General features: G+C 45.3%; 1 protein-coding gene across 2 annotated transcripts; it reads left to right on the top strand.

Moving 5' to 3' along the window:
• The first annotated feature begins 264 nt into the window (after window positions 1-264).
• morn4 (MORN repeat containing 4) lies at window positions 265-24,724 on the top strand. Of its 2 annotated transcripts, XM_078223074.1 has the most exons (6): window positions 265-387; window positions 12,746-12,820; window positions 15,692-15,806; window positions 18,188-18,297; window positions 19,841-19,953; window positions 21,169-24,724. In XM_078223074.1, the coding sequence occupies exons 2-6, from the start codon at window positions 12,754-12,756 to the stop codon at window positions 21,316-21,318; spliced, it is 555 nt and encodes a 184-aa protein (XP_078079200.1). In that variant the 5' UTR covers window positions 265-387; window positions 12,746-12,753; the 3' UTR covers window positions 21,319-24,724. The 2 variants fall into 2 exon arrangements, with proteins under 2 accessions (XP_078079200.1, XP_078079201.1); XM_078223075.1 differs by lacking the exon at window positions 21,169-24,724 and having other exon boundaries at window positions 270-387; window positions 19,841-20,125.
• The last annotated feature ends 989 nt before the right edge of the window (window positions 24,725-25,713 follow it).

Raw genomic sequence — 25,713 nt, 5'->3', positions numbered from 1 at the left:
CCACGCACAAAGATGGACGTTTTCCCTGCACTGCAATTTTTGGAAAAACTTTCGGCTGTACCCTTCATCCTTCGGCTAATAAATTATGCAAATGAAAATAACTGCAGTGAACATAATTTCCAGGCTATTTCCACAGGTAAATATTATTTAAAAATAAATAAATGAGTGGTCTGCCCCGCACAAAGATGGCGGCCAGCGGTAACCAAGGCGGTTGCCAGGGTAACGGAGCCAGTGATGGAAAGGCAGCCAATGAGGGCGCGTGTTGTTGCGGGGTGCGCTCCCTGTCAGGAGGACATGTCTGACTCAGGCAGGGCCTGGGAGCTGAATATTCATCAACTTAAACCTGGCTCCCTGTTGCATGATCCACAGGCTGCTTAGCACTGCTAGGTGAGTAGGCACCTTTAAACAAAACTCAAAAGGCAGAATTTATACATGCATTTTCAGCGTTAGGAGCTTTTTTTTGCATTTTTTTTCTCCTCTGAATTTGATTTCTCAGCTGGGAGCTCCATTCAGGGCTTATCCACCTGTCCAATATATTTGTCAAGTCTCATCTCAAGATGTGTGGGTGGCACAGTGGTTAGCACTGCTGCCTCGCTGTGCCAGGGACCTGGGTTTGATTCCCACCTTGGATGACTGTCTGTGCCCAGTCTGCACATTCTCCCCGTGTCTGCGTGGGTTTCCTCCGAGTGCTCCGGTTTCCTCACACAGCCCAAAAGACGTGCCGGTTAGGGTGCATTGGCCGTGCTAAGTTCTCCCTCCGTGTACCTGAACAGGTGCTGGAATGTGGTGACTAGGGAATTTTCACAGTAACTTCATTGTAGTGTTAATGTAAGCCTACTTACATTAACTAATAAATAAACTTTAAACTTGTTTCTGCATGCTTTTCTTTTGTATAGAAAGCACACTGAGTTCTTGCTGTTCTGGGGTGCTGGTTGCCCATGGATGTGTAACATGATTGAATGTCTGTTGGATATTTGGCTATGTAGGCCATCACAGTTAAGCCTGATCATGGTCCTGTCTGAGAGTGTACATGTGCACTCAAGTATTCATATTCTAGCAGAGCCAGCAATCGTGTGGAATCTTTTGGGCTGATTTCTGCACACCTCTGCCCCCATCCATTCCAGCCCACAAATGTTGTGATCAATTCCTCCTATCCCTGATTGATTAATTCAGCATAGGTCAGGGATGGAGGGTGGGATCCTGCTGATTTGTACACTGAGGTGCCAGCCAGTGCTCAATGGGTGCCTCAAAGACAGAAGGTTATCACTTCGGAGACTTGAGCACATAACCCAGGGTCACAGGAAGTTCTGTGCTGGTAGAAGTGACGTCTTTCAGGTGATACATTAACACCAAGACACAACCTGCCATCTGATGTCAGTGTAAAAGATCACATGACCCTATTGTGAAGAAAAGGAGGGAGTTTTCCCTGGTGTCCTGGCTTAATATTTACCCTTCAACCATAATCTAAAACAGATGACCTAGACATCATCACATTGCTGTTTGTGAGAATTTGCTATGTGCAAGTTAGCTGCACAATTTTTACATTACAACAGTAATTACATTTTTTTTAAAAACTACTTTAAAAAACTGGGTGGCACGGTAGCACAGTGGTTAGCACTGCTGCTTCACAGTTCCAGGGACCTGGATTCGATTCCCGGATTGGGTCGCTGTCTGTGTGGAGTTTGCACATTCTCCTCGTGTCTGCGTGGGTTTCCTCCAGGTGCTCCGGTTTCCTCCCACAGTCCAAAGATGTGCGGGTTAGGTTGATTGGCCATGCTAAATTGCCCTTCGTGTCCTGGGATGCGTAGGTTAGAGGGATTAGTGGGTAAATATGTAGGGATATGGGGATAGGGCCTGGGTGGGATTGTGGTCGGTGCAGACTCGATGAGCCGAATGGCCTCTTTCTGTGCTGTAGGGTTTCTAAGATTTCTATCTTATTGGCTGTGAAACACCTGGTGTTCCTAAGGTGCTATAACAATGCAAGTTCTTTCTCTGGCTGTTATGTGGAGTTGGACTGTTCTATTTAGTGACAGGAATGATTCTTTTCGTATCCTCTTTCACCTCACTGTGGATTTGGCTGTTGCTTGATGGGTCATCCACCATGTAATTCTAAGTTGCATTAAAAAAAACTTGTTGCAACATAAAGTGATTCGGCGTCTACCTGAGCTGTCAGGTAGTGACACTGAGCTGAGACTCTGGAACATGCTGCATTATCAGTGGAGTTCTCTTGTTCAGTTTGAGCACCATGGTTAGCCTGGGAGCTGTCTCCATTGTGGGGCTAGAAAAGAGAGATATGAACATATGAAAAATGAAGGATGGCGTGACCTCCTGGTCCATTCAGCCTTTTCAGGTAATGATGACATCTTATGTACCACAATATATACACTCTCAAACCAAATGCACATATAAACTAAATCCCTGGGATCTCCTGGGAAAGGTGCAAAGCAAGGCAAAAATCAGATAAACTCCTCTTTTTCCCATCTAAAAGGAAAGACTTGAGGGCGGCATGGAGGCACAGTGGTTAGCAAAGCTGCCTCACAGCGCCAGGGACTTGGGTTCGATTCCCAGCATGGGCCACTGTCTGTGTGGAGTCTGCATGTTCTCTCCATGTCTGCATGGGTTTCCTCCGGGTGCTGCGGTTTCCTCCCACAGTCTGAAAGACGTGCTGGTCAGGTGCATGCTAAATTCTCCCTCAGTGTACCTGAACAGGCGCCAGAGTGTGGCGACTAGGGGATTTTCACAGTAACTTCATTGCAGTGTTAATGTAAGCCTACTTTTGATTAATAAATAAACTTTAACTTTAAATAGTGCTTTCCACCACCACTCAAAGTATTTTGCTGCCAAGGTAAGTAATCTCACAACACCGGGTTAAAGTCCAACAGGTTTATTTGGTAGCACAAGCTTTCGGAGCGTTGCCCCTTCATCAGGTGCGTGAAGAGTTCGATTCACAAACAGGGCATATATAGACACACACTCAATTACAAGATAATGGTTGGAATGCGAGTCTTAACACGTAGTCAAGTCTTTACAGGTACAGACAATGTGAGTGGAGAGAGGGTTAAACACAGGTTAAAGAGGTGTGAATTGTCTCCAGCCAGGACAGTTAGTGAGATTTTGCAAGCTCGGGCAAGTCGTGGGGGTTATAGATAGTGTGACATGAACCCAAGATCCCGGTTGAGGCCATCCTCATGTGCGAAACTTGGCTATCAGTTTCTGCTCAGCGATTCTGTGTTGTCGTGTGTCATGAAGGCTGTCTTGGAGAACGCTTACCCGAAGATCAGAGGCTGAATGCCCTTGACTGCTGAAGTGTTCCCCAACAGGAAGGGAACACTCCTGCCTGGTGATAGTTGAACGGTGTCCATTCATCCGTTGTTGTAGCGTCTGCATGGTCTCCCCAATATACCATGCCTCGGGACATCCTTTCCTGCAGCGTATCGGGTAAACAAAATGTTGACCGAGTCACAAGAGTATGTACCGTGTACCTGGTGGATGGTGTTCTCAAGTGAGATGATGGCATCAGTGTCGATGATCCGACACGTCTTGCAGAGGTTGCTGTGGCAGGGTTGTGTGGTGTCGTGGTCACTGTTCTCCTGAAGACTGGGTAGTTTGCTGCGGACAATGGCCTGTTTGAGGTTGCACAGTTGTTTGAAGGCACATAGTGGAGGTGTGGGGATGGCCGTGGTCAAGGAAGCACTTTATGATGTATAGTCACTGTTTTAATGTAGGATTGTGATTGAAACTAGTCCAGGTAATCTTTGGTCCTGAATTTCTTGCAGTTCCTTTTTGATGTAATGAACTTCTTAAAAAATACATTCACAGCATGAGTGTTGCTGGCAAGGCCAATGTTTGCTGCCCATCTCTCATTCCCTTTGAGAAGGTGGTGGTAAGCCTCCTTCTCAAATACAACTGAGTGGCTTGCTTGACCACTCCCGAAGGCAGTTAGGAGTCCAGCCTTTGCTGTAACATATAACAACAGCAACTTGTATTTATATGTGTATATATAGCACTTTCAGATAAATATTCCAAAATGCCACACAAAGGCTTTATAAAAGGCTAGTATACAGGTACAGCAAGTAATTAGGAAAGCAAATAGAATGTTATCATTTATTGTGAGGGGAATAGATTACAAAAGTAGGGAGGTTATGCTTCACTTGTACAACCATGATGTGGAGATGCCGGCGTTGGACTGGGGTAAACACAGTAAGAAGTCTCACAACACCAGGTTAAAGTCCAACAGGTCCAACCGGGATCTTGGGTCCCCAAGATCCTGGTTGGACCTGTTGGACTTTAACCTGGTGTTGTGAGACTTCTTACTCACTTGTCCAGAGCATTGATGAGACCACATGTGGAGTATTGTGGACACTATTGGTCTCCTTATTTTAGGAAAGATGTAACTGTGTTAGAAGCAGTTCAGAGAAGGTCTACTAGGCTAACACAATAAATGGGTGAATTGTCTTATGAGGAAAGGTGGGAGAGGTTAGGTTTGTATCCACTAGAGTTTAGAAGAGTAAGAGGTGACTTGATTGAAACCTTTGCGATCCTGAGGGGTCTTGGACAGGGTGGATGTGGAGAGGATGTTTCCCTTTGTGGGAGAATCTAGAACTAGGTGTCACCGTTTAAAAATATGGGGTCACTCATTAAAGACGGAGATGAGGAGAAACGTTTTCTCTCTGAGAGTCGTGAGTCGCTGGAACTTCCTTCTATGAAAGGCAATCTTTAAGGCAAAGCTAGAAAGATTCTTGAATCGCAAGGGGGTGAAAAGTTATCAAGGGCAGACAGAAATGTGGGATTGAGGTTACAATTGGATTAGCCTTGATCTTATTGAATGGCGGAAGCAGACTTGAGGGGCTGACTGGCCGACCCCTGCTCCATGTTCGTGAAACAAAATATGACGCAGAGCCACATAAGGAGAGATTAGTGCTAGTGACCAAAAGCTTGGGTAAAGAGAGAAATTTTAAGGCATGTCTTGACTTTTTTCCTTTAATATACAAGTTAAGTAGTGAGATGGAGAGAGTTTGGGTGGGAATTGCAAAGTTTGAGCCTTGACAACTGAAGGCATGACCACCAATGATGGAACGATTAAAATTGGGGATATTGAGACTGGAATTTGTGGAGCACAGATATCTCGGAAATAAGTAGGTCACACCAGGGCTGACCTGTTCAAGAGGGATGGGTTACATCTGAACTGGAGGGGGACTAACATCCTAGCGGGGAGATTTGCTAGAGCCACTCGGGAGGGTTTAAACTAGTTTGGCAGGGGGGTGGGATCCAAAGCAGTAGGGAGACAGAAGAGAAGTGTGAGGACGGCACAGAAGTTAAAGAGAGCACATTAAGTAGTAAAGGCAGTGTCAGTAATCCTAGTACCAGACAGATCAGGCAAAAGCAAGACAGAGAGCAAGGGAAGTCCAGATTAAACTGCATTTTTTTCAATGCAAGAGGCCTGACGGGCAAGGCAGATGAACTCAGGGCATGAATGGGTACGTGGGACTGGGATATTATAGCAATTACTGAAACATGGCTAAGGGAGGGACAGGACTGGCAGCTCAATGTTCCAGGGTACAGATGCTATAGGAAAGATAGAACAGGAGGTAAGAGAGGAGGGGGAGTTGCACTTTTGATTAGGGAAAGCATCACAGCCGTACTGGGAGGGGATATATCCGAGGGTTCGGCCACTGAGTCTATATGGATAGAACTGAGAAATAAGAAGGGGGGAAATCACTTTGATAGGGCTGTACTATTGGCCCCCAAAGGCCCCCGGGAAATTGAGGAGCAAATATGTAAGGAGATTACAGATAGCTCCAAGAAAAATAGGGTGGTAATAGTCGGAGATTTTAACTTTCCCAATGTTGACTGGGACAGCCATAGTATTAGAGGGTTGGATGGAGAGAAATTTGTTGAGTGTATTCAGGAGGAATTTCTCATTCAGTATGTGGATGGCCCGACTAGAGAGGGGGCAAAACTTGACCTCCTCTTGGGAAATAAGCAAGGGCAGGTGACAGAAGTGTTAGTGAGGGATCACTTTGGGACCAGTGACCATAATTCTATTGGTTTTAAGATAGCTATGGAGAATGCTAGGTCTGGCCCAAAAGTTAAAATTCTAAATTGGGGCAAGACCAATTTTGATGGTATCAGGCAGGAGCTTTCAAAAGTTAATTGGGGGAGTCTGTGGGAAGGCAAAGGGATGTGGCAGGCTTTCAAAAGTGTGTTAACCAGGGTTCAGGGTAAACACATTCCTCTTAGAGTGAAGGGCAAGGCTGGCAGAAGTAGGGAACCCTGGATGACTCGAGATATTGAGGCCATGGTCAAGAAGAAGAAAGAGGCACATGACATGCATAGGCAGCTGGGATCAAGTGAATCCCATGAAGAGTATAGGGGGTGTAGGAGTAGAGTTAAGAGAGAAATCAGGAGGGCAAAAAGGGGACATGAGATTGTTTTGGCAGATAAGGCAAAGGAGAATCCAAAGAACTTCTACAAATACATAAAGGGCAAAAGAGTAACAAGGGAGAGAGTAGGGCCTCTTAAGGATCAACAAGGTCATCTATGTGCATATCCACAAGATGGGTGAGATCCTAAATGAATATTTCTCATCAGTATTTACTATTGAGAAAAGCATGGATGTTACGGAACTTGGGGAAATAAATAGTGATGTCTTGAGGAGTGTACATATTAGAGAGAGAGAGGTGCTGGAAGTCTTAAAGCACATCAAGGTAGATAAATCCCCAGGACCTGACGAAGTGTTTCCCAGGACATTGTGGGAAGCAAGGGAGGAAATTGCAGGTCCCCTAGCCGAGATATTTGAATCATTGATAATCATGAGTGAGATGCCTAAAGATTGGAGGGTGGCAAATGTTGTGCCTTTGTTTAAAAAGGGCTGCAGGGAATAGCCTGGGAACTACAGGCCAGTGAGCCTCACATCTGTGGTGGGTAAATTGTTGTAAGGTATTTTGAGAGACAGGATCTACAGGCATTTAGAGATGCAAGGACTGATTAGGGACAGTCAGCATGGCTTTGTGAGTGGAAAATCATGTCTCACAAATTTGATTGAGCTTTTTGAAAGGGTAACCAAGAAGGTAGATGAGGGCAGTGCAGTTGATGTTGTCTACATGGACTTTAGCAAGGCCTTTGACAAGGTACCGCATGGTAGGTTGTTGCATAAAGTTAAATCTCATGGGATCCAGGGTGAAGTATCTAAATGGATACAAAATTGGCTTCTTGACAGAAGAACTCTTACTGTGTTCACCCCAGTCCAACGCCGGCATCTCCACTTCTTGACAGAAGCCAGAGGGTGGTTGTGGAGAGTTTTTCAAATTGGAGGCCTGTGACCAGCGGTGTGCCTCAGGGATCAGTGCTGGGCCCACTGTTATTTGTCATTTATATTAATGATTTGAATGAGAATATAGGGGGCATGGTTAGTAAGTTTGCAGATGACACCAAGATTGGTGGCATAGTGGACAGTGAAGAAAGTTATCTCCAATTGCAGCGGGATCTTGATCAATTGGGCCAGTGGGCTGACGAATGGCAGATGGAGTTTAATTTAGACAAATGCGAGGTGATGCATTTTGGTAGATTGAACCAGGACAGGACTTACTCAGTTAATGGTAGGGCGTTGGGGAGAGTTACAGAACAAAGAGATCTAGGGGTACATGTTCATAGCTCCTTGAAAGTGAAGTCACAGGTGGACAGAGTGGTGAAGAAGGCATTTGGCATGCTTGGTTTCATCGGTCAGAACATTGAATACAGGAGTTGGAATGTCTTGTTGAAGTTGTACAAGACATTGGTAAAGCCACACTTGGAATACTGTGTGAAATTCTGGTCACCCTATTATAGAAAGGATATTATTAAACTAGAAAGAGTGCAGAAAAGATTTACTAGGATGCTACCAGGACTTGATGGATTGAGTTATAAGGAGAGGCTGGATAGACTGGGACTTTTTTCTCTGGAGTGTAGGAGGCTGAGGGGTGATCTTATAAAGGTCTATAAAATAATGAGAGGCACAGATCAGCTAGATAGTCAATATCTTTTCCCAAAGATAGGGGAGTCTAAAACTAGAGGGCATAGGTTTAAGGTGAGAGGGGAGAGATACAAAAGTGTCCAGAGGGGCAATTTTTTCACACACAGGGTGGTGAGTGTCTAGAACAAGAGGTAGTAGTAGAGGCAGGTACAATTTTGTCTTTTAAAAAGCATTTAAATAGTTACATGGGTACGATGGGTATAGAGGGATATGGGCCAAATACAGGCAATTGGGATTAGCTTAGGGGTTTAAAAAAAGAAAGGGCAGCATGGACAAGTTGGGCCGAAGGGCCTGTTTCCATGCTGTAAACCTCTATTTTTAAAAAAACCAGATAAGGGTAGCAGATTTCATTTCCTAAAGGATGTTAGGGAAGCAGGTGGGTTTTTACAACAGTCTGGTAGTTTCATGGTCACCATTACTGTGACGAGCTTATTAACCTGGAATTTTGTTGATTCAGTTTCCAGCTGCTGTGAGGGACTTTGTACATCTGATTAAAGATGTGCGGGTTAGGTTGATTGGCCAGGTTAAAAATTGCCCCTTAGAGTACTGTGATGCGTGGGTTAGTGGGATTAGTGGGTAAATATGTGCGGGTGGGGCCTGGGTGGGATTGTGGTCGGTGCAGACTCGATGGGCCGAATGGCCTCCTTCTGCACTGTAGGGTTTCTATGATTCTATGATGATTCTATTAGTCTGGGTTTCTGGATTGCTAATTGAGTAACATTACCACTATGATACCATTCCTTTAAATACTCTGTGTTCTTCTGGCCTTTGAGCTCCAGAATGGATGTTTGAGTTACCTCTTCATTCAGTTGGCACAAATTGGTGGCTGGCTGGTGCAAGCAGATTCAACAATAACTGATCCAAATCAAATCAATTCTCTTTTAAAGTTATTGGAAGGGGAAGAGTTGCAGGGCTATGGTGGAAAGGACGGGAAAGTGAGACTAATTTCTTTCAAAGAGCTGGCACAGGCTCCCTTCTGTGCTGTACCATTCCATAACGCTTCAAGGCAAAGGGGTTATCGCGTCTCTTTCCCTGGGCCAGGACCCATTTCTGTAAACATCCGCAACCATCATATTGTGTTATGCAAGTATACAAACAAGAGACAAAAACAGAAAATGCTGGAAAATCTCAGCAAATCTGATAGCGTCTGTGGGGAGAGAATAGAGTAAGAAGCCTAACAACACCAGGTTAAAGTCCAACAGGTTTATTTGGTAGCAAAAGCCACGAGCTTTCAGAACAGGCTGTCCCTTCGTCAGGAGAGAATAGAGCCAATGTTTTAAGTCTGGATGACACTTCGTCAGAGCCCTAACATCCAGACTTGAAACGTTGGCTCTACTCTCTCGCCACAGATGCTGTCAGACTTGCTGAGATTTTCCAGCATTTTCTGTTTTTGTTTCAGATTCCAGCATCCGCAGTATTTTGCTTTTCTACAAAGAAGAGAATTAGGAGCAGGATTAGGCCATTTGGCCCCTCAAGACTGCTCTGCTGATCAGATTGTGGCCTCAACTCCACTTTCCTTCCTACCCGCTATATCCTTCAAATCCCTTGTTGATCAAGAATTTATCTACCACTGCTTTAAAAATATTTATTGGCATTGCTTCCACTGCTCTCTGGGAAAGACTCATGACCCTCTGAGAGAAAAATATACCCATCTCTGTCTTAAATGGGTGACCCCTTATTTTTAAGCTGTGCCCTCCTGCTCCATTCTCTCACAAGGGGAGATGCCGTCTCGACACCCACTCTGTCAAGCCCTCTCAGGATTTTGTACATTTTCAATAAGATCACCTCTCATTCTTCTCTCGTTCTTGGACACAGGCCCAAACTCTCTTCTAAGAATCTCACTTATCATAGGAATCAGTCGAGTGAGCTTTCTCTGAAGTGCTTCTAATTCTATTCTGTCCTTTTTAAGTGGACAGTGCAGCCCACATACAGAATGCAACGCTGCCTCTCCCAAGGCCCTGACCTCACCCCCTTGAAGGACGAGGGCAGCAGTTGCATGGGGACACCACCACCTGGAAGTTCCCCTTCCAAGTCTCACACCACCCTGAGTTGAGACTATTATCAGGTCCTTTGCATTGCTGATACTGAATCTAAACACCAGCGGAGTAAGTCTCACTTTAAGATATCCCACTGCGATAATCAGTGCTGCAACAAAAGGTCTAATCATTTATCATAGAACAGACTATAGAAAATGAGGTGATAAACTGGCTGTTTTGTTTGATTTTATAGGACGAGCGAGCTATGAACTGCATGTTTAGGTGTGTGATTTAGCACTTTAGAATGTCCTGAGGATAAGCTGAAATACTCTTGTAAACATCATTGTTTGCTTTCCAAGGACCTTGGTTGAGCTTTGTAGATAATGGAGCTCCCTCAAGTGATTAACAGGTGGAACTGCAATATTTGAATTTATTTAATTAAAGTTTATTTATTAGTCACAAGTAAGGCTTACATTAACACTGCAATGAAGTTACTGTGAAATTCCCCTAGTCGCCACACTCCGGTGCCTGTTCGGGTCAATGCACCTAACCAGCACGTCTTTCAGACTGTGGGAGGAAACCGAAGCACCCGGAGGAAACCCACGCAGACACGGGGAGAATGCACAAACTCCACACGCACAGTGACCCAAGCTGGGAATCGAACCTGGGTCCCTGGCATTGTGAGGCAGCAGTGCTAACCCTCTGTGCTGCCCCAAATCCCACATCTCCAGTAATATCTAATAATACTGACTGAACAATGAGAATTTAAAGCATATCTCGATTTTTAAATTTGATGAATCTATGTATCACCTTATTGAAGGCTTGCAACTTTAGAATTGCCTTCCTAAACCTCCCTCTCCCTCCCGCTCTCTCTCTCCCTTTTAAATGGTTCCTTAAACTCATCTCTTGGTCAAGCTATTTAATCAGCCAGAATGTGCTTTTATGACTGTACACCAAATTCTGGTCAGTAATGCTTCTGCAAAGTACCTTGGGAAATTTTAGTGCACTAGAAGTCGCTATGTAAATGCAAGTTGTTGTTCTGTCTTTTTCTTCTGTCCTGAAAGTTTTGACTTTTTGCAGTATCAGTTGGGAGAAAATGCTATTAAACCTAATCCTGGCCATGGAGATGGAGGTATGAACTAGATGGACAGGAACCTTATGCTCTCTGCCCCCTGAACACCCTCCCCCCCCCCCCCCCCCCCCCGCCCTCAGTTCCCCAACACACGGATAGTAAATTAATTATTATTAGGTTTGAGTACACAGGGTGCAATATAGATTTATTAGTTCATGTAACTAGTTTGGTATTGTTCCCTGCAGTAATGTGGCTGGGCTGAGGAGGGGGGGGCCCAGGTACAGATCCTGCTGCTTCCTGGCTTTGGGGTGTATATTTTATTTTGAGTGTTTTTTCTTTTAACCTGCTAGCTGCAGGTTAATGGGTGACCAATAAAGGTTACGTTACTGGCTGAGTAATCCAGCGACCAAGTTGAGATCCACGGTAACAGTTTGAGAATTTGCATTTAGCTTATAAAGAAATCAGGAAATAACAAACGTTGGCGTCATGAAACTGTCAGCTTATTGCGAAAACCACCACTGGCTCACTACAACTTGCATTTGTGTAGCACCAAAATATCCCAAGCTGTTTCACTGGAATAGAATCAAACAAGTGACACCAAGTGCAGGTGACCAAAAGCATGGTCAAAGGGGTTAGGTTTTAAGCACTGTTTTCCAGGCGGAGCGGACATATTTAAGGGAGGGAATTCCAAAAATTGAATATACTGCTGCTAATAAAGGGCAAAAAAAACGGAGATGTGCAAGAGGTGCCCCTGTCATACCCCTGTCTACACCAACAGGGACGAAGCAGAAATGGTCGAGAGCTTCAAGTTTTTAGGTGTCCAGATCACCAACAACCTGTCCTGGTTCCCCCCCATGCCGACACTAATTAAGAAAGCCCACTAATGCCTCTACTTTCTCAGGAGGCTAAGGAAATTTGGCATGTCAGCTACGACTCTCACCGACTTTTACAGATGCACCATAGAAAGCATTCTTTCTGGTTGTGTCACAGCTTGGTATGGCTCCTTCTCTGCCCAAGGAACTACAAAAGGTCGTGAATGTGGTCCAATCCATCACGCAAACCAGCCTCGTACCGACGAGGTCACGTACCAACCGAACAGCTTCTTCCCTGCTGCCATCAGACTTTTGAATGGACCTACTTCGCATTTCTCTGCACCCTAGCTACGATTGTAACACTACATTCTGCACTCTCTCGTTTCCTTCTCTATGAACAGTATGCTCTGTATAGCGTACAAGAAATAATACTTTTCACTGTATACTGATACATGTGACAATAAATAAAATCAAAAGGCCATGGCTGAAGGAGTGCAGAGATTACAGAACATTTAATCTGCAGGGGGTTATCGATATTAAAATGGAGATACTTAACATCCTCCTTGCTATCCTTATCCAGTCTGGTCCATATGACTCCACCACCATGATGGAGTCTGCCCTGAAATTATATCAGTACCTGCTAAACTCCAGACTTTGCCAGTGAATGAGTATTTTTTTTTAATATTGCGTGGTTATCAGGAGTGAGAATGACTTTATTTAACACTTTCTGCTTGTAACCCAGGATCATTGAGGCCAATTTGTTGCGGCCCCAGCACTGACCAGGGTGGGAACAGTGCAGACCATGAGTTGAGTGTGCTAAACCATGAGTTGAACTTTAGCCCAGTTACTCACAGGAATGACTTTTTTTTGTTAGATTGGGGCATGACGCTGATCAAAGGAACCTTCACCTATTCGAGCGGTGAGGAGTATCACGGGGAGTGGAAAGAAGGTAAGTTGTCCACTGTAGTGCCTGCTATTGTGTAGCCTACAAGGTGTGACTGAGGCCAGTTATCCTGTTTCCCCGGATAATTTCCGATGTCCTTACTGAGGTCCCAGTGATGTTAACACACATTGATACGACACCTTTTTAATCCAGTAAATGACTGGAGGTACTTAACAGGGGTGGAATGAAAGAAGCGGGAGAATGGGGTGGGGGAAGCGAGATGGCAGGGGGACAGGGTCAAATGGCCCAAAGTCATGGGCTGGCAGGTAGAAGTAGAGACAACTATAAAAGTAAGGCCGGATGTGGCCATGTAGAAGATGCTACAAAGCACTCGACAGCCAGTGTCATTGTGTTAACTGTTACAATGTCGGAACTGTGACAGCAAATTTGCACATAGGATGCTCCCATAAACAGCAAAGAGCTAAATGACTGGATAATCTGGTTCAGTGATGTTGCTTTGAGGGATAAATATTGGCCAGAACTCTGGAGAGAACTTTCCAGCTCTTTGAAACGGGTTCTGAGAGGACAGCTGCAGCCTCAGTTTAATCATAGAAACCCTACAGTACAGAAAGAGGCCATTCGGCCCATCGAGTCTGCACCGACCACAAACCCACCCAGGTCCTACCCCCATATCCCTACATATTTACCCACTAATCCCTCTAACCTACGAATCTCAGGACACTAAGGGCAATTTTTAGCATGGCCAATCAACCTAACCCACACATCTTTGGACTTGCATCAATATGTTACGTGAAAGTACAAAGCTCTTCCAGTGCTGCATTGGCGTGTCAGCTTAGATTTTGTGCTCAAACGTCTAGAGTGGCTTTCTGACTCAGAAGTGAAGGTGTTACCCAGTAAACCACAATTGACATTTAGGAAGCAATAAAGGATTATGACCCAGTTATGTAATCTGCAATGAATGGTGAAATGACACTTGCACACCAATCAGATTGAACTGTGAAACCCTGCTGAGTGGTGATGTCATAACCATTGCTCACTGTATCAAAGTGATATATGGAGAAAGAGTTTAGAGGGCGGAATTTTCCTGTCCCACCCGCCACAGGAATCATAGCGGGCGGGACACGGACCATGCAAAGGTACGTTGACCTCGAGCGGGATCTTCTAGTCTTGGGGCGAGTGTGACCAGAAAGTCCCGCCCAATGTCTGGGTAAAGGACTCTTTTTGCCTATTCAGTGGTTTGAGCAATCTGAGATGGTGAATTTGTGTATAAATACAACCACTTGCATTTATATAGAATAGCAACCCTACAGTTCATTCGGCCCATCGAGCCCGCACTGACAACAATCCCACCCAGGCCCTATCCCCATAACCCCACATATTTACCCTGTTAGTCCCCCTGACACTAAGGGGCAATTTAGCACGGCCAATCAACCTAACCGGCACGTCTTTCAGACTGTGGGAGGAAACCGGAGCACCCGGAGGAAACCCACGCAGACACGGGGAGAATGTGCAGACTCCACACAGACAGTGACCCAAGTTGGGAACTGAACTCGGGTCCCTGGCGCTGTGAGGCAGCAGTGCTAACCACTGTGCCACCGTGTCGCCTTTATAGTACCTTTAGCATTGTGAAATGTCCCAAGGTGCTTCAAAGAACCATTATTAAACAAAATTTGACACCCAGCCACATTCGATACTGTGGCCCATGCCTAACCGATTGGTCAAAGAGGTAGGTTTTAAGCGGGGTCTTAATGGAGAAGAGAGGTCTAAGGGAATTCCAGAGCTTTGGGCCCAGGCAGCTGAAGGCATGGCCACCGAAAGGGGAGTGATGAGAACCAGGGCTGTGCAAGAGGTCAGAATTGGAGGAGAGCAGAGATTTTGGAGGGTTGTAGGAGCAGAGGGAGTTTTGGGGATAGGGGTGATATCAAGTGGAAATTTCAACATGAGGATAATTTTAAACTCGAAGATGCTTAACCAGGAGCCACTCCAAACCGACAGGCACAGGGGTGGTGGATAAATGGGACTTGGGTGACAAAGCACAATATTCATTGAAATATATTTGCTCAAATTCCTCTTTTCCCATCCTGCACAGTGATTGGAACCCATATGATGGAACAGGGCCTCCAGCAAATACTAATATGAGTGTGGAGGGCACATAGAGGGGCAAGGAACATGTTTCCTAGGACCTTGTGTTCATGCTGTCACTATTGACTATCTTTGCTGACCATTCTCTCCCTGGCCCCAACTCCTTTCCCGAGGGCTCCTATATCTGGCTGCTATTGCCTTGGGCACTAACACCACCCTCCAGTACCTCAGCAAAGTGGATCAGTGCAAAGCTGATTAGCGGACACCAGGAAACTATCTGCACCAAAGTGTGGTTTTGCCAAAAGAAGGGTCATTGCAGCCTGATTAACTGGATCGGAACCTTCTGAATGGTAGAGGCAACAGGTTTGGAAGGTGCTTGTCGAAGGAGACTTGGCGAGTTGCTGCAATGCATTTTGTATATAGTTCACAAACTGCCACTGTGTGCTGTTGGTGGAGGGAGTGAATGTTTAAGGTAATGGATGGGGTATCAATCAAGTGGGCTACCTTTTCCTGGTTGGTGTCGAGCTTCTTGAATGATGTTGCAGCTGCACCCATCCAAGTAATTGGAGAGTATTCTTTCACACTCCTGTGATTTCTAGATGGGCAGAAAGGCTTGGGAATCAGGAAATGAGCGACTTGCCACAGAATACCCAACCTCTAACACTGAGGACCATTTGTAGCACTCCTCAAATACTCCATTTAAGGTCAGGGATCGAAGCTGATGGGTTCCAGGTTTAGCCATTTACCCAGTGAGTTGCCAGACTAGAGTCAACTGAACCTTAATGATCTGTAACGTCATTCACACTCTGACCTTTTACCTTCCACTGCCGCCAGGTCGCCGGCATGGGATCGGGCAGCTGAGGTTCGTGGATGGCAGCAGTTACGTTGGCCAGTTTGAAAACGGCCTGTTCAGTGGCCGCGGGACACTGGCCTTCTCTGACGGCTCCAGGTAAGCTAGAGTCCCTGCACTTCGGGCATGGCAGTCCAGGCAGAAGAATCATAGAATCTACAATGCAGAAGGAGGCCCATCGAGCCTGCACCAACAACAATCCCATCTAGGTCCTGTCCTATCCCTGTAACCTGATAGATTTACCCTCCTAATCCCCCTGACATTAAGGGGCAATTTATCATGGCCAACCAACCTACCCGCACATACTTGGACTGTGGAAGGAAACCCATGCAGACACGAGGAGAACGTGCAAATTTCACAGTCACCTGTGGCCAGAATTGAACCCCAGTCCCTGGCGCTGTGAGACAGCAGTGCCAACCACTGTGCCAACCACTGTGCCACCATGCCGTCCACTTCAAAGCAGGAAGATGAGGACATTGAAATACACTGCACTCCCCCTCCACTCTCCTCCCCCAGTCACTGGCAAAGCCACAAGCTCAGCCTTCTCCCTTGAGCCACCTTGGGATTGATACTCTTCATTCTTTATCAATCCAAGCCCAAGAAGACTCGGAAACAACAGTCCACTTCCTGAATCTGCCTGTAGATCTCGAACAAAAGAATTAACTTTGATTTATACATTGCCTTTCACACAGGATGTCCCAAAGCACATTCAGGACATTGGAGTATTCGTTTGATGATAATTGTTATAATTACGAAAGGTGGAAGCTAATTGGTGCACAGCAAGATCCTATAGACTGCAAAGTAATAACAACCAGATCATTTTTATTTCTTAGCCATTGGTTGAAGGAAAGATGTTGGCTGGGAGACCTCTCCGCCGGCTCTTTAAGACAGTGGCAATGGGATCTTTTATATGCCTGTGAGAGCAAACAAAGCCATCTAAATCTGATGAATGGATTCAAAACAATGCAGTTAAATGTGGTCCCTATAATCAGTGACTACTTGGTCAGAAGCCGTTGAGAGCCTGCCAGTATCAGCTTAAAGAGATGTACCCCTGTGGTTTTCAAAATTAATTCTCTCCTGTGCATATGTGTTTGCAATGAGTGTGTGTTGTCTGTGAGTGTGTGTGTGTTGTCTGTGAGTGTGTGTGTGTTGTCTGTGAGTGTGTGTGTGTTGTCTGTGAGTGTGTGTGTGTTGTCTGTGAGTGTGTGTGTGTTGTCTGTGAGTGTGTGTGTGTTGTCTGTGAGTGTGTGTGTGTTGTCTGTGAGTGTGTGTGTGTTGTCTGTGAGTGTGTGTGTGTTGTCTGTGAGTGTGTGTGTGTTGTCTGTGCCTGCACTGTTGTCCCCCTTTTTGATGTGTCCCCCTTTTTGCCAGAGGGTGTTGCTGTCGTATGTAGTCTAATTTTGAACAGTAAATGTGTTCGGCTTCACCAAAGCACAGACTTTGCGCCAATGGTATCAAGCAACGCTTACATTTATATATTTACATAGCACCTTTCATTACCTTCAGATCTCCCAAAGCACTTTATGGCTACTCAGGGTTATAGAAAATGTTTTAGGAAGCCCAGAAGCTAATTTGCGCACTGCAAGATCCCGCAAGCTTATGACCAGACACACTCTGCTTTTTGATGAGATCTCCCCTGCTCTTCCAATAGTACCTGATGGTCTTTTACAGTGATCTGAGAGGGCAGAAGGGTCTTCCATATAAAAGACTGCATGGGTTTTGCTTTGGCATCTTGGCAACCAGACATTCTTCACTTGTGACCATCCACAAGCTACTCTGGAACATGGAGCCTCATAGCCGTGTCCAGTCCTGTATCTGTGGTCACCTCTCGTTTACATTCCTGCACCATAGGGCGGCACAGTGATTAGCACTGCTGCCTCTCAGCGCCAGGCACCTGGGTTTGGTTCCCGGCTTGGGTCACTGTCTGTGTGGATTCTGCACATTCTCCCCGTGTCTGCATGGGTTTCCTCCAGGTGCTCCGGTTTCCCCCCACAGTCCGAAAGGCGAGCTGATTAGATGCATTGGCCATGCTAAATTCTCCCTCAGTGTACCCGAACAGGCGCCAGAGTGTGGCGACTAGGGGACTTTCACAGTAACTTCATTGCAGTGTTAATGTAAGCCTTACTTGTGACTAATAAATAAACTTTTAACTTCATTTGGGGTTGACCAGAGCCTGATCTTTGCTGTTTTGTGCCCAGGGGGTACTTGTAGTAATTTGTAATGCTTCTCTCTCCACACTGGGTGAGATTGTTAGAAGCTGCACACTATAACAATCAAGCTGGACATTGTGATCTGTAAAGCTCAGCTACACGATACTTTTACCAGCTGAGCCAGTGGGTATTGCAGGGGTGATGACCAATTGAGCTGAGTGGCCCATTTCTGTCCCTGCTATTGGAATATGGTAACTGATCATGGACATCTTAAGAATGGACAGTGTCTCTTTGCATATTAAAACCCTCTATTGCGCTTTCTGTCATCAGATACGAGGGGGAGTTTGTACAAGGCAAGTTCCAAGGAGTTGGGGTCTTCACTCGGTGTGATGGAATGAAGTTTGAAGGAGAGTTCAAAAATGGACGTGTGGAAGGATATGGTAAGGATTGATCAACTCGATTAATCTCATGCGTATGTTGATAATCCAGCCAGGGCTCGCTCAATTCTATCCAATTCAGTTTGACTGGGAATACAAACAGAAAATTCTGGAAATACTCAGCAAGTCAGGCAGCATGTGTGGAGAGGGAAATGAGAGTTAATGTTTCAGGTTCAGTAAGAAGCCTCAAAACACCAGGTTAACGTCCAACAGGTTTATTTGGAATCACGAATTTTCGGAGCACTGCTCCTTCATCGGGTGAGATGAAGGAGCAGCGCTCCGAGAGCTCGTGATTCCAAATAAACCTGTTGGACTTTAATCTGGTGTTGTGAGACTTCTTACTGTGCCCACCCCAGTCCAACGCCAGCATCTCCACATCAATGTTTCAGATTGGTGACCTTTCAGTTCAGATGAAAGGTCATTGACCTGAAATATTAATTCTGAATCTCTCTCCACAGATGCTGCCAGATCTGCCGAGTATTTCCAGCATTTCCTGTTTTTATTTAAGATTTCCAGCATTTTGCTTTTGTGTTCAGTCTCACTGGACCAATCTAACCAGCCTGAAGAAAGGTCCATTCAGCCTAGCTCAGCACCCCGAAACTAGCTTATCTTTAACCTGACACAGCCCAACCTAGCTCAGCTCAGTCTAACCCAGTCCAGTTTAGGCAATTTCCATCAGAACCTGTTTTCCCTGTGATCTGAACGTATTGGAAATGGTGGCCCGCTTCTGCTGGATGCAGTGGTTCATTGCCTGAGAATGAATGAGAAAAGCAAGTGCGTGGGGTAATGAGGCACAGTCAGCACGCCGTGGCTCAAGTTATGATTTCCTCAGTTCCTCAATTCAGAACATCCATTCCTGTTGATATTGCTCATGAACGCAGCAATGGTGGACTCACCCTGCCTTTGGTGGGATGCTGGAGTGTCAGAATGGTGGTGGGAAAGAATTGAGAAGCTGGACACTTAAATGGATGACTTTTCTTTTTCATAAGAAGATAGTGAGTACAAGATACCCGCAATTTAGCCCAGATTGTCATGCCAGCCTTGGTGCAGTCAGTAATGAACTGTGGAGGAATGAGACATTCTGTGTGGGTTGGGATATCTCCCATTTGTCTTCTGATAACCCTGCAAGCCAATGGGTCGGATGATCCATGCTTGAGAAGCAATGAAAGACTTTGTCATGTTCCTTGCAGAATGTATAATAAGGAAACATGGCCTTTAAACTGAGCCAAGTGATTCAGGGAATAAACTTAAGAAACTTCTTTATGCAAAAGGTGGTAGAACGCAATAGGTGCTAGTTCAATTCATAATTTAAATCTGTGATCGGCAGTTTTTTGTGGCTAGCCAAAGGTATTAAGGGGCATGGAGCCTAGGCAGGTGGGAGAAGTTACAGGTCAGTCATGATCTTATTGAATGGTGGGCTAGGATTGAGTGGCTGAATGGCATGTCCTGTTCCTGGGTTGCTAAGCTACAGAGTTTTAACCACTTCTCCTTAAACCTTGTGCCGGCATCTCTGGGCTGAAGTAACTTTTGTCTGTCTTCCACTCAGGGCTGCTAATGTTTCCTGATGGCTCGTGTGGGCACCCGAGAAATGAGGGCATCTTCGAGAACAACAGGCTGTCCAAACGGGAGAAGTGTCAAGCCGTGATCCAGAGAGCACAGGCGAGCGCGAAAAGTGCACGGGGGCTCTCCCTGTAACTGTTCCTCTGTGTGTAAAATCAATTCAACAGCTCATCCTGTGTGCGTGGGAGAACACAGAAAGACTGCTTCTGTGTTCAGAGCTGTTGAATTCCCCAATTGTAATCTCTCTTCCATTTCTTTCCCAGTATTTATAACAGTATAGTGGGTAAACCCAGCCCTGGGAATGGGAGGCATGCAGGTTCCATTTGCTGGGCTCTCAATCTACAGCTGCAGTTCTTGCAAAGCCTGGGTACCAATGGTGGAGGAAGAAGACTTGACTTCCAACTACTGCTGTTTGCCCTTGCGTGCCATCTGCCAACTGTATTGGCTATAGGTCTTTTTGGAGAGGGGGTGTGGCAGGGTTTGAGGTTGTTGGAGGGAGGATTGACTAAGGGAAAAATTTCCTTCGAGGTGTGCTCAAGTACTTTAAATCTCCTCACTAGCTTCTTGGTTGCAGCCAAGAAGATTCCAAGGCCACATATCGAGGTCTCTGACAGCTGAGCTTGGTTAACCTGCTGTCACCTCCCCCACCCCCCACCAAAGCTCTAGCCTGCAGCGAATTGTTGCTGTTCTGCATTATTGGATTGGTTCAAAATTACGAAGAGAGAGAATTTGAATGGTATAAAAATGGCAAAAACTGTCAAGAGGGTGGCTAACCAGAGGGCAATTAGCAAAAGTACAGAGGATAAAATGAATAGAATTTACTTACTCAGTGAATGGCAGTGATGTGGAATTCTCTGCACAGGGTGGAGGAAGCAGATTTAATAGTGAATTTCAAAAGGGAATTGTATACCTACTTGAAACGGGTAAAGCATTTGCAAGGTTACAGGGGAAAAAATGTGGGGTAGGACTAATTGGATAGCTCTTTCCAAGAGACCACGCAGGCCCCTCCTGTGCTGTTAGAATCTCTGATTGTGTTATGATTGCCTGATGGAGATCAGCTTATTCTGTCCTTCAGAATCACCAACCCTGTATCATCTTCCCAATACAGCATCAGTGTCCTAGTGTTAAAGCAAAATACTGTGGATGCTGAAAATCTGAAATACATTCAGAACATTTTGGAAATGCTCAGCAGGTCTGGCAGCATCTATGAAGAAAGGAATAGAGTTCATATTTTGAGTCCATTTGACCCTTCTACAAAACTGAAAAAAGAGTCATACTAACTTGAAACATTAACTCCTGTTTTCCTCTTCACAGATGCTGCCAGATCTGCTGAGCCTTTCCAGCACTTTCTGTTTTTATATCAGCGTGTTTTACAGAGGCGATTCAACAGCAGTAGGGTCTTCCAGTCTCGACGCTGTCAATGGGCTTCCCATTGTTTGCACCCTCCGCCACCAGGGAACCTGAGGCTGGGTGGTGCCATCGGCAGGACTGGAAGATCCCACCGTCGGGAATGGTCGGAAAATCCCACCCCCTAGTGTTTGCTCTTTGTGCACTGTATAAGTAAATATCAGTAAAGACAAAGTTTAAATCTCTTCCCCTCATTGGACATGTTTGAAGTTGGAGATACTTGCAGCTTTTTGGTGTTCTGATTCCAGATTTATCCGTCAGGCAACATCAAGAGCAGGCCATCCCAAATCTCCAGTCCCACAAATATCAAATGGGGAAAAAATGTAGAAGGAAGACCCCAAGCTTGGTGGGAAGCATGCACCCCTTGAGTCAGGGTTTGTGCACCCCTGCGCTATGGCATCCAGCTGTTAAACTCCATATCCTGGCCTCATTACTGTTCCTACCAAGCCATTCCAGCTGTTGATTTCCCCCTACTACAGCTGTAAACATATTCTACCTGACTTCTGCCCGCTAAACCTGCTGCTCATGCTTCCAGTCCCGTGCCCGCTTGTCCTACTGCCATGGTATTTCTAAAAGGTGTTGTACAGGTATCTTGTACGCCGCAGAAAGGTATCCTCCACGACCACCGGTTCAATCACCACATGTTGTCGTGCATGATGCTTTCCTTGGTTGTAGTGCCTTTATTACCCCATGGTTTGCTGTTGCTATTAACCAAACACAACTCAAAGGCAGCAATGTGGTTGACTCTCAACTGCCATCCAAGGGCAACTAGGGATGGGCAATAAATGCTGACGATGCCCATGTCCCACGAATGAATTTTTAAAAAATCTTCTCACTGTTTCATTCTCTGCCCAACTCTATAACCTCTAGTGAGAGGAGAACACTTGGAATAACTCTCCCTATAATATGACTGCAGTATGTCTCCAGACATCCATTTCCTGCAGTAGAACTCACCCCCTTATTTCCATTTTTAAAATGTTACAATACGGTGCGATCATTCTCCATCTTCTCTCTGTCCCCTGCGTCATCCCTAGTTACATATTAATCAAGTGCCGGTATAATTACTGAGAACCAAATGTCTATTTGACACAACTTGCTGGTGCTGAGTGACTGCTCTCGTAAGGTTTGGCCTCACCAGGATCCAACGTTGTCTCAAGTGTTTGTTTTCGCTCTAGCGTGACGTGCTTATTGAGCAAGTCAATGTTGCATTACCATTGGAATGTAGGAACAGCAGGATGCCATTCCTGTCCACCACTCAGTGAGCTAACGATCGTTCTGTGACCTAACCCCATATACCTGCCTTTGCCCCATGTCACCCTTTTGGTCACTAACTTTGGTTAACAGATAAACCTATTGATCTCTGATTTAAAATTAACACTTGGCCCATCATTAGCTGCGGTTTGTGGAAGAGTTCAGGTTGAAGCTTACAGTATTGATTAGCCAGAATTGTTCTCACCCCTGGACCACTCAGTATTTTTAATGGTGCAAAAAGAACAAGGTGAAATGCACAGAAAGCCTTCAGTATTCTTCGGTTCTGACGAGCCCCCAGCGGAAATACTAACCAATCTTTCTCTCTTGGAGGTTGGCAGACTTCGGCTATACATTTCTTGTGCTTTATTTCATCGTGTACGCAGTGACGTAACTGGTCATTTCTAACCTGCTTTATTTATTTTTTAAATTGCCTTAACTTACCAGTAAGTCGTGACATGATGCCAATTTGAATGGGGTCCCAATCTAGGTAATGCAGGATTGGAATAGTAAGAAGCCGAATTTACCTCCTATCTCGCTCACCATGGGGTGATCCGGTTAATGAGTGAATAATAACTGCAATGTTAATTTGATGGGTGCTGATGTATGCGAGTGGAATGGAAGTCAGAAAACAGCCCTGCACCTTATGATTGTAAAACAAACCAGACTCTTCCCTTTCGAGCAGTCTGCTGTGAAATGTGAATTTAAGATAACTGAAATCTGCAAAGCAATTGTCTGCTGTTTAATTTGAAGTAGTGTTGTTTTGCTGCTGCTGTGTTTTTGTGCCTTTTTTGCCGTATGATACAGGGAATCATAAAACTGGGAGTGAATGTGTCAAAACTGGGGTGATTTCTCTCCCAAACAGACATATTTTAGGACACTATTGTACATGAATAATTTGAGACATAGCATGTGATGTTTGTAGCCTTGCTTGGCGTGGGGGTGGGAAGAATGACTTTCGGCCAGTGGTTCCCACTGGGGTGTTTCCTCACTCACTCGATATCTGGGTCTGCTGTACACTCACTGATAGGGATTGATTCCTATGATTGGTCAACACCACCTTTATTGTATCATGTGACCACCAGGATGGCAGAAGGTGAACGAGATGGAATTTGGTCCTTTCTCATCTGCAAATCCCTGTGAATGTTGGACATTGGGAGCCAGTAAGTTACCCGACAAACTTGTTCTTCAGGTGATCGTAGAATCCTAGAGTGCAGAAGGAGGCCATTTGGCCCATCCGGTCTGCACCGACCACAATCCCACCCAGACCATATCCCCATAACCCCATGCATTTACCCCAGCTAGTCCCCCCGACACTGATGCGCGAAAACTTACTGGCTTAATGTCACCCAAACCCCTCCTGTCCTCCTGATGGTAACAGTTGCTACACATGCCTTATTTCATCCTGTTGGAAGATCCCAAGTTTGGTCGGTTCCGAATCATTGGGTGTAGCAGTTGGCGTCAGTACCTTTTTTGGGCTGAAGGTGGTTTAGAAGTATTTGGCCCCCCCCCCCCCCCCCCGCCTCATTTTATTTTCCTGTTGGTTTTGCTTCTGTGCGCTCCATTTCTCTCTCGTTCTCTCATTATATACTTTGCATGAAGCAAAAAACAGGAGTGATTTGTGACCCAGCTTCAAGCCCTTACCCCAGCAGCTGATTTATCCTCACCCTATCCCCTCAGTATTGTCGATATCTTTCACCGAAACCATCTCAGGATCAGAAGACTTGCTAACGAGATCATTTGTGTGCTGCTACCATGATTTGTAATGGATGGTGCATTTTGTTAATGTATTAGTTTTCTTGTTATGCTTCAAAAAGGGCTGGACTCTTTTAAGCTCATTTTTAAAGATGATTGCAGTTCCTGTTTTAGCCCGGATGTCCTAGTCTAGCACGAAACAGGCAGAAAGGCTTACCAACTGTAATTGTCAAAAATTCCAAATGAATTGCAGTGTAGGTCAAAGTGAAACATGGTGCTTTCTCATTACTTGACTCCTTACTTTTCATGCCTTCAGTATCCGTGAGGAGTTGGTGGATTTTCTTGCACATTTATAACTGATGGATTTAAATCTAATATGGAAATATATTAACTTCACATTCTTACATGTGTTGCCTTTTTTCTCCCCGAGTCTTATTTTTCAAGTGCAATTAAATATTTATTGTAATTACAAGCTGGTTTGTCCAAATAATGCAATAAATGTGGTCTCTATAACTGCTTATTCTCTCGATTGCGTGTATTTTTTTCATTTTCCCTTCAGCAGGCGAGTCTGGCGATGGCCCAGTTTAAGCAGCATCCTGGCCATGGATTCAAACCCCACTCCAGTGTTTGGGCACCTGATCTGGACTGATTCTCCCATGTGGCACTGAAGGAGCGCTGCACCGTCTGAGATGCCGTCCTCTGGGCAGAGGCCTGTGTCCCTGTTCAAGGTGATCATTGTGGATCTTTGGGTAAATACCCAGCTGACATACCTGGTGGAGTACCCAGGGAGCACTGCTCTGTCAGAGGCATTGTATTTTGAATTAAGCCTTAAACTGAGGCCTTGGCTGCCCAGATGTAAGAAATCCCAAGGCACCCTTTCTAAGAGGAGCCAGGGAGTTCTCCCTGGTAACCAGCCTCCTATTTAGCTAACCTCATTAAATAAGATTGCTGTTTGTGGGATCTTGCTGTGTGCAAACCGGGATATTGGGTTCATGTCACACTATCTGTAACCCCCACAGTTGCCTGGACCTGCAGAGTTTCACTGGCTGTCTTGTCTGGAGACAATACACATCTTTTTAGCCTGTCTTGATGCTCTCTCCACTCCCATTGTTTTGTTTCTTAAAGACTGGATTAGTTGTAAGTATTCGCAGTGTATAAAATGATGAAGGGGATAGATAGAGTGAACGTTCAAAGACTATTTCCTCGGGTGGATGGAGCTATTATAAGGGGGCATAACTATAGGGTTCGTGGTGGGAGATACAGGACGGATATCAGAGGTAGGTTCTTTACGCAGAGAGTGGTTGGGGTGTGGAATGGACTGCCTGCAGTGATAGTGGAGTCAGACACTTTAGAAACATTTAAGCGGTTATTGGATAGGCACATGGAGCACACCAGGATGATAGGGAGTGGGATAGCTTGATCTTGGTTTCAGATAAAGCTCGGCACAACATCGTGGGCCGAAGGGCCTGTTCTGTGCTGTACTGTTCTATGTTCTATGTATTATTCATG

The sequence above is a fragment of the Mustelus asterias genome, chromosome 11 (assembly GCF_964213995.1).
Source record: "Mustelus asterias chromosome 11, sMusAst1.hap1.1, whole genome shotgun sequence".
NCBI lineage: Eukaryota > Metazoa > Chordata > Chondrichthyes > Carcharhiniformes > Triakidae > Mustelus > Mustelus asterias.
Note: the sequence above shows the minus strand (reverse complement) of the source record. Positions and strands in the feature narration are given on the sequence as shown.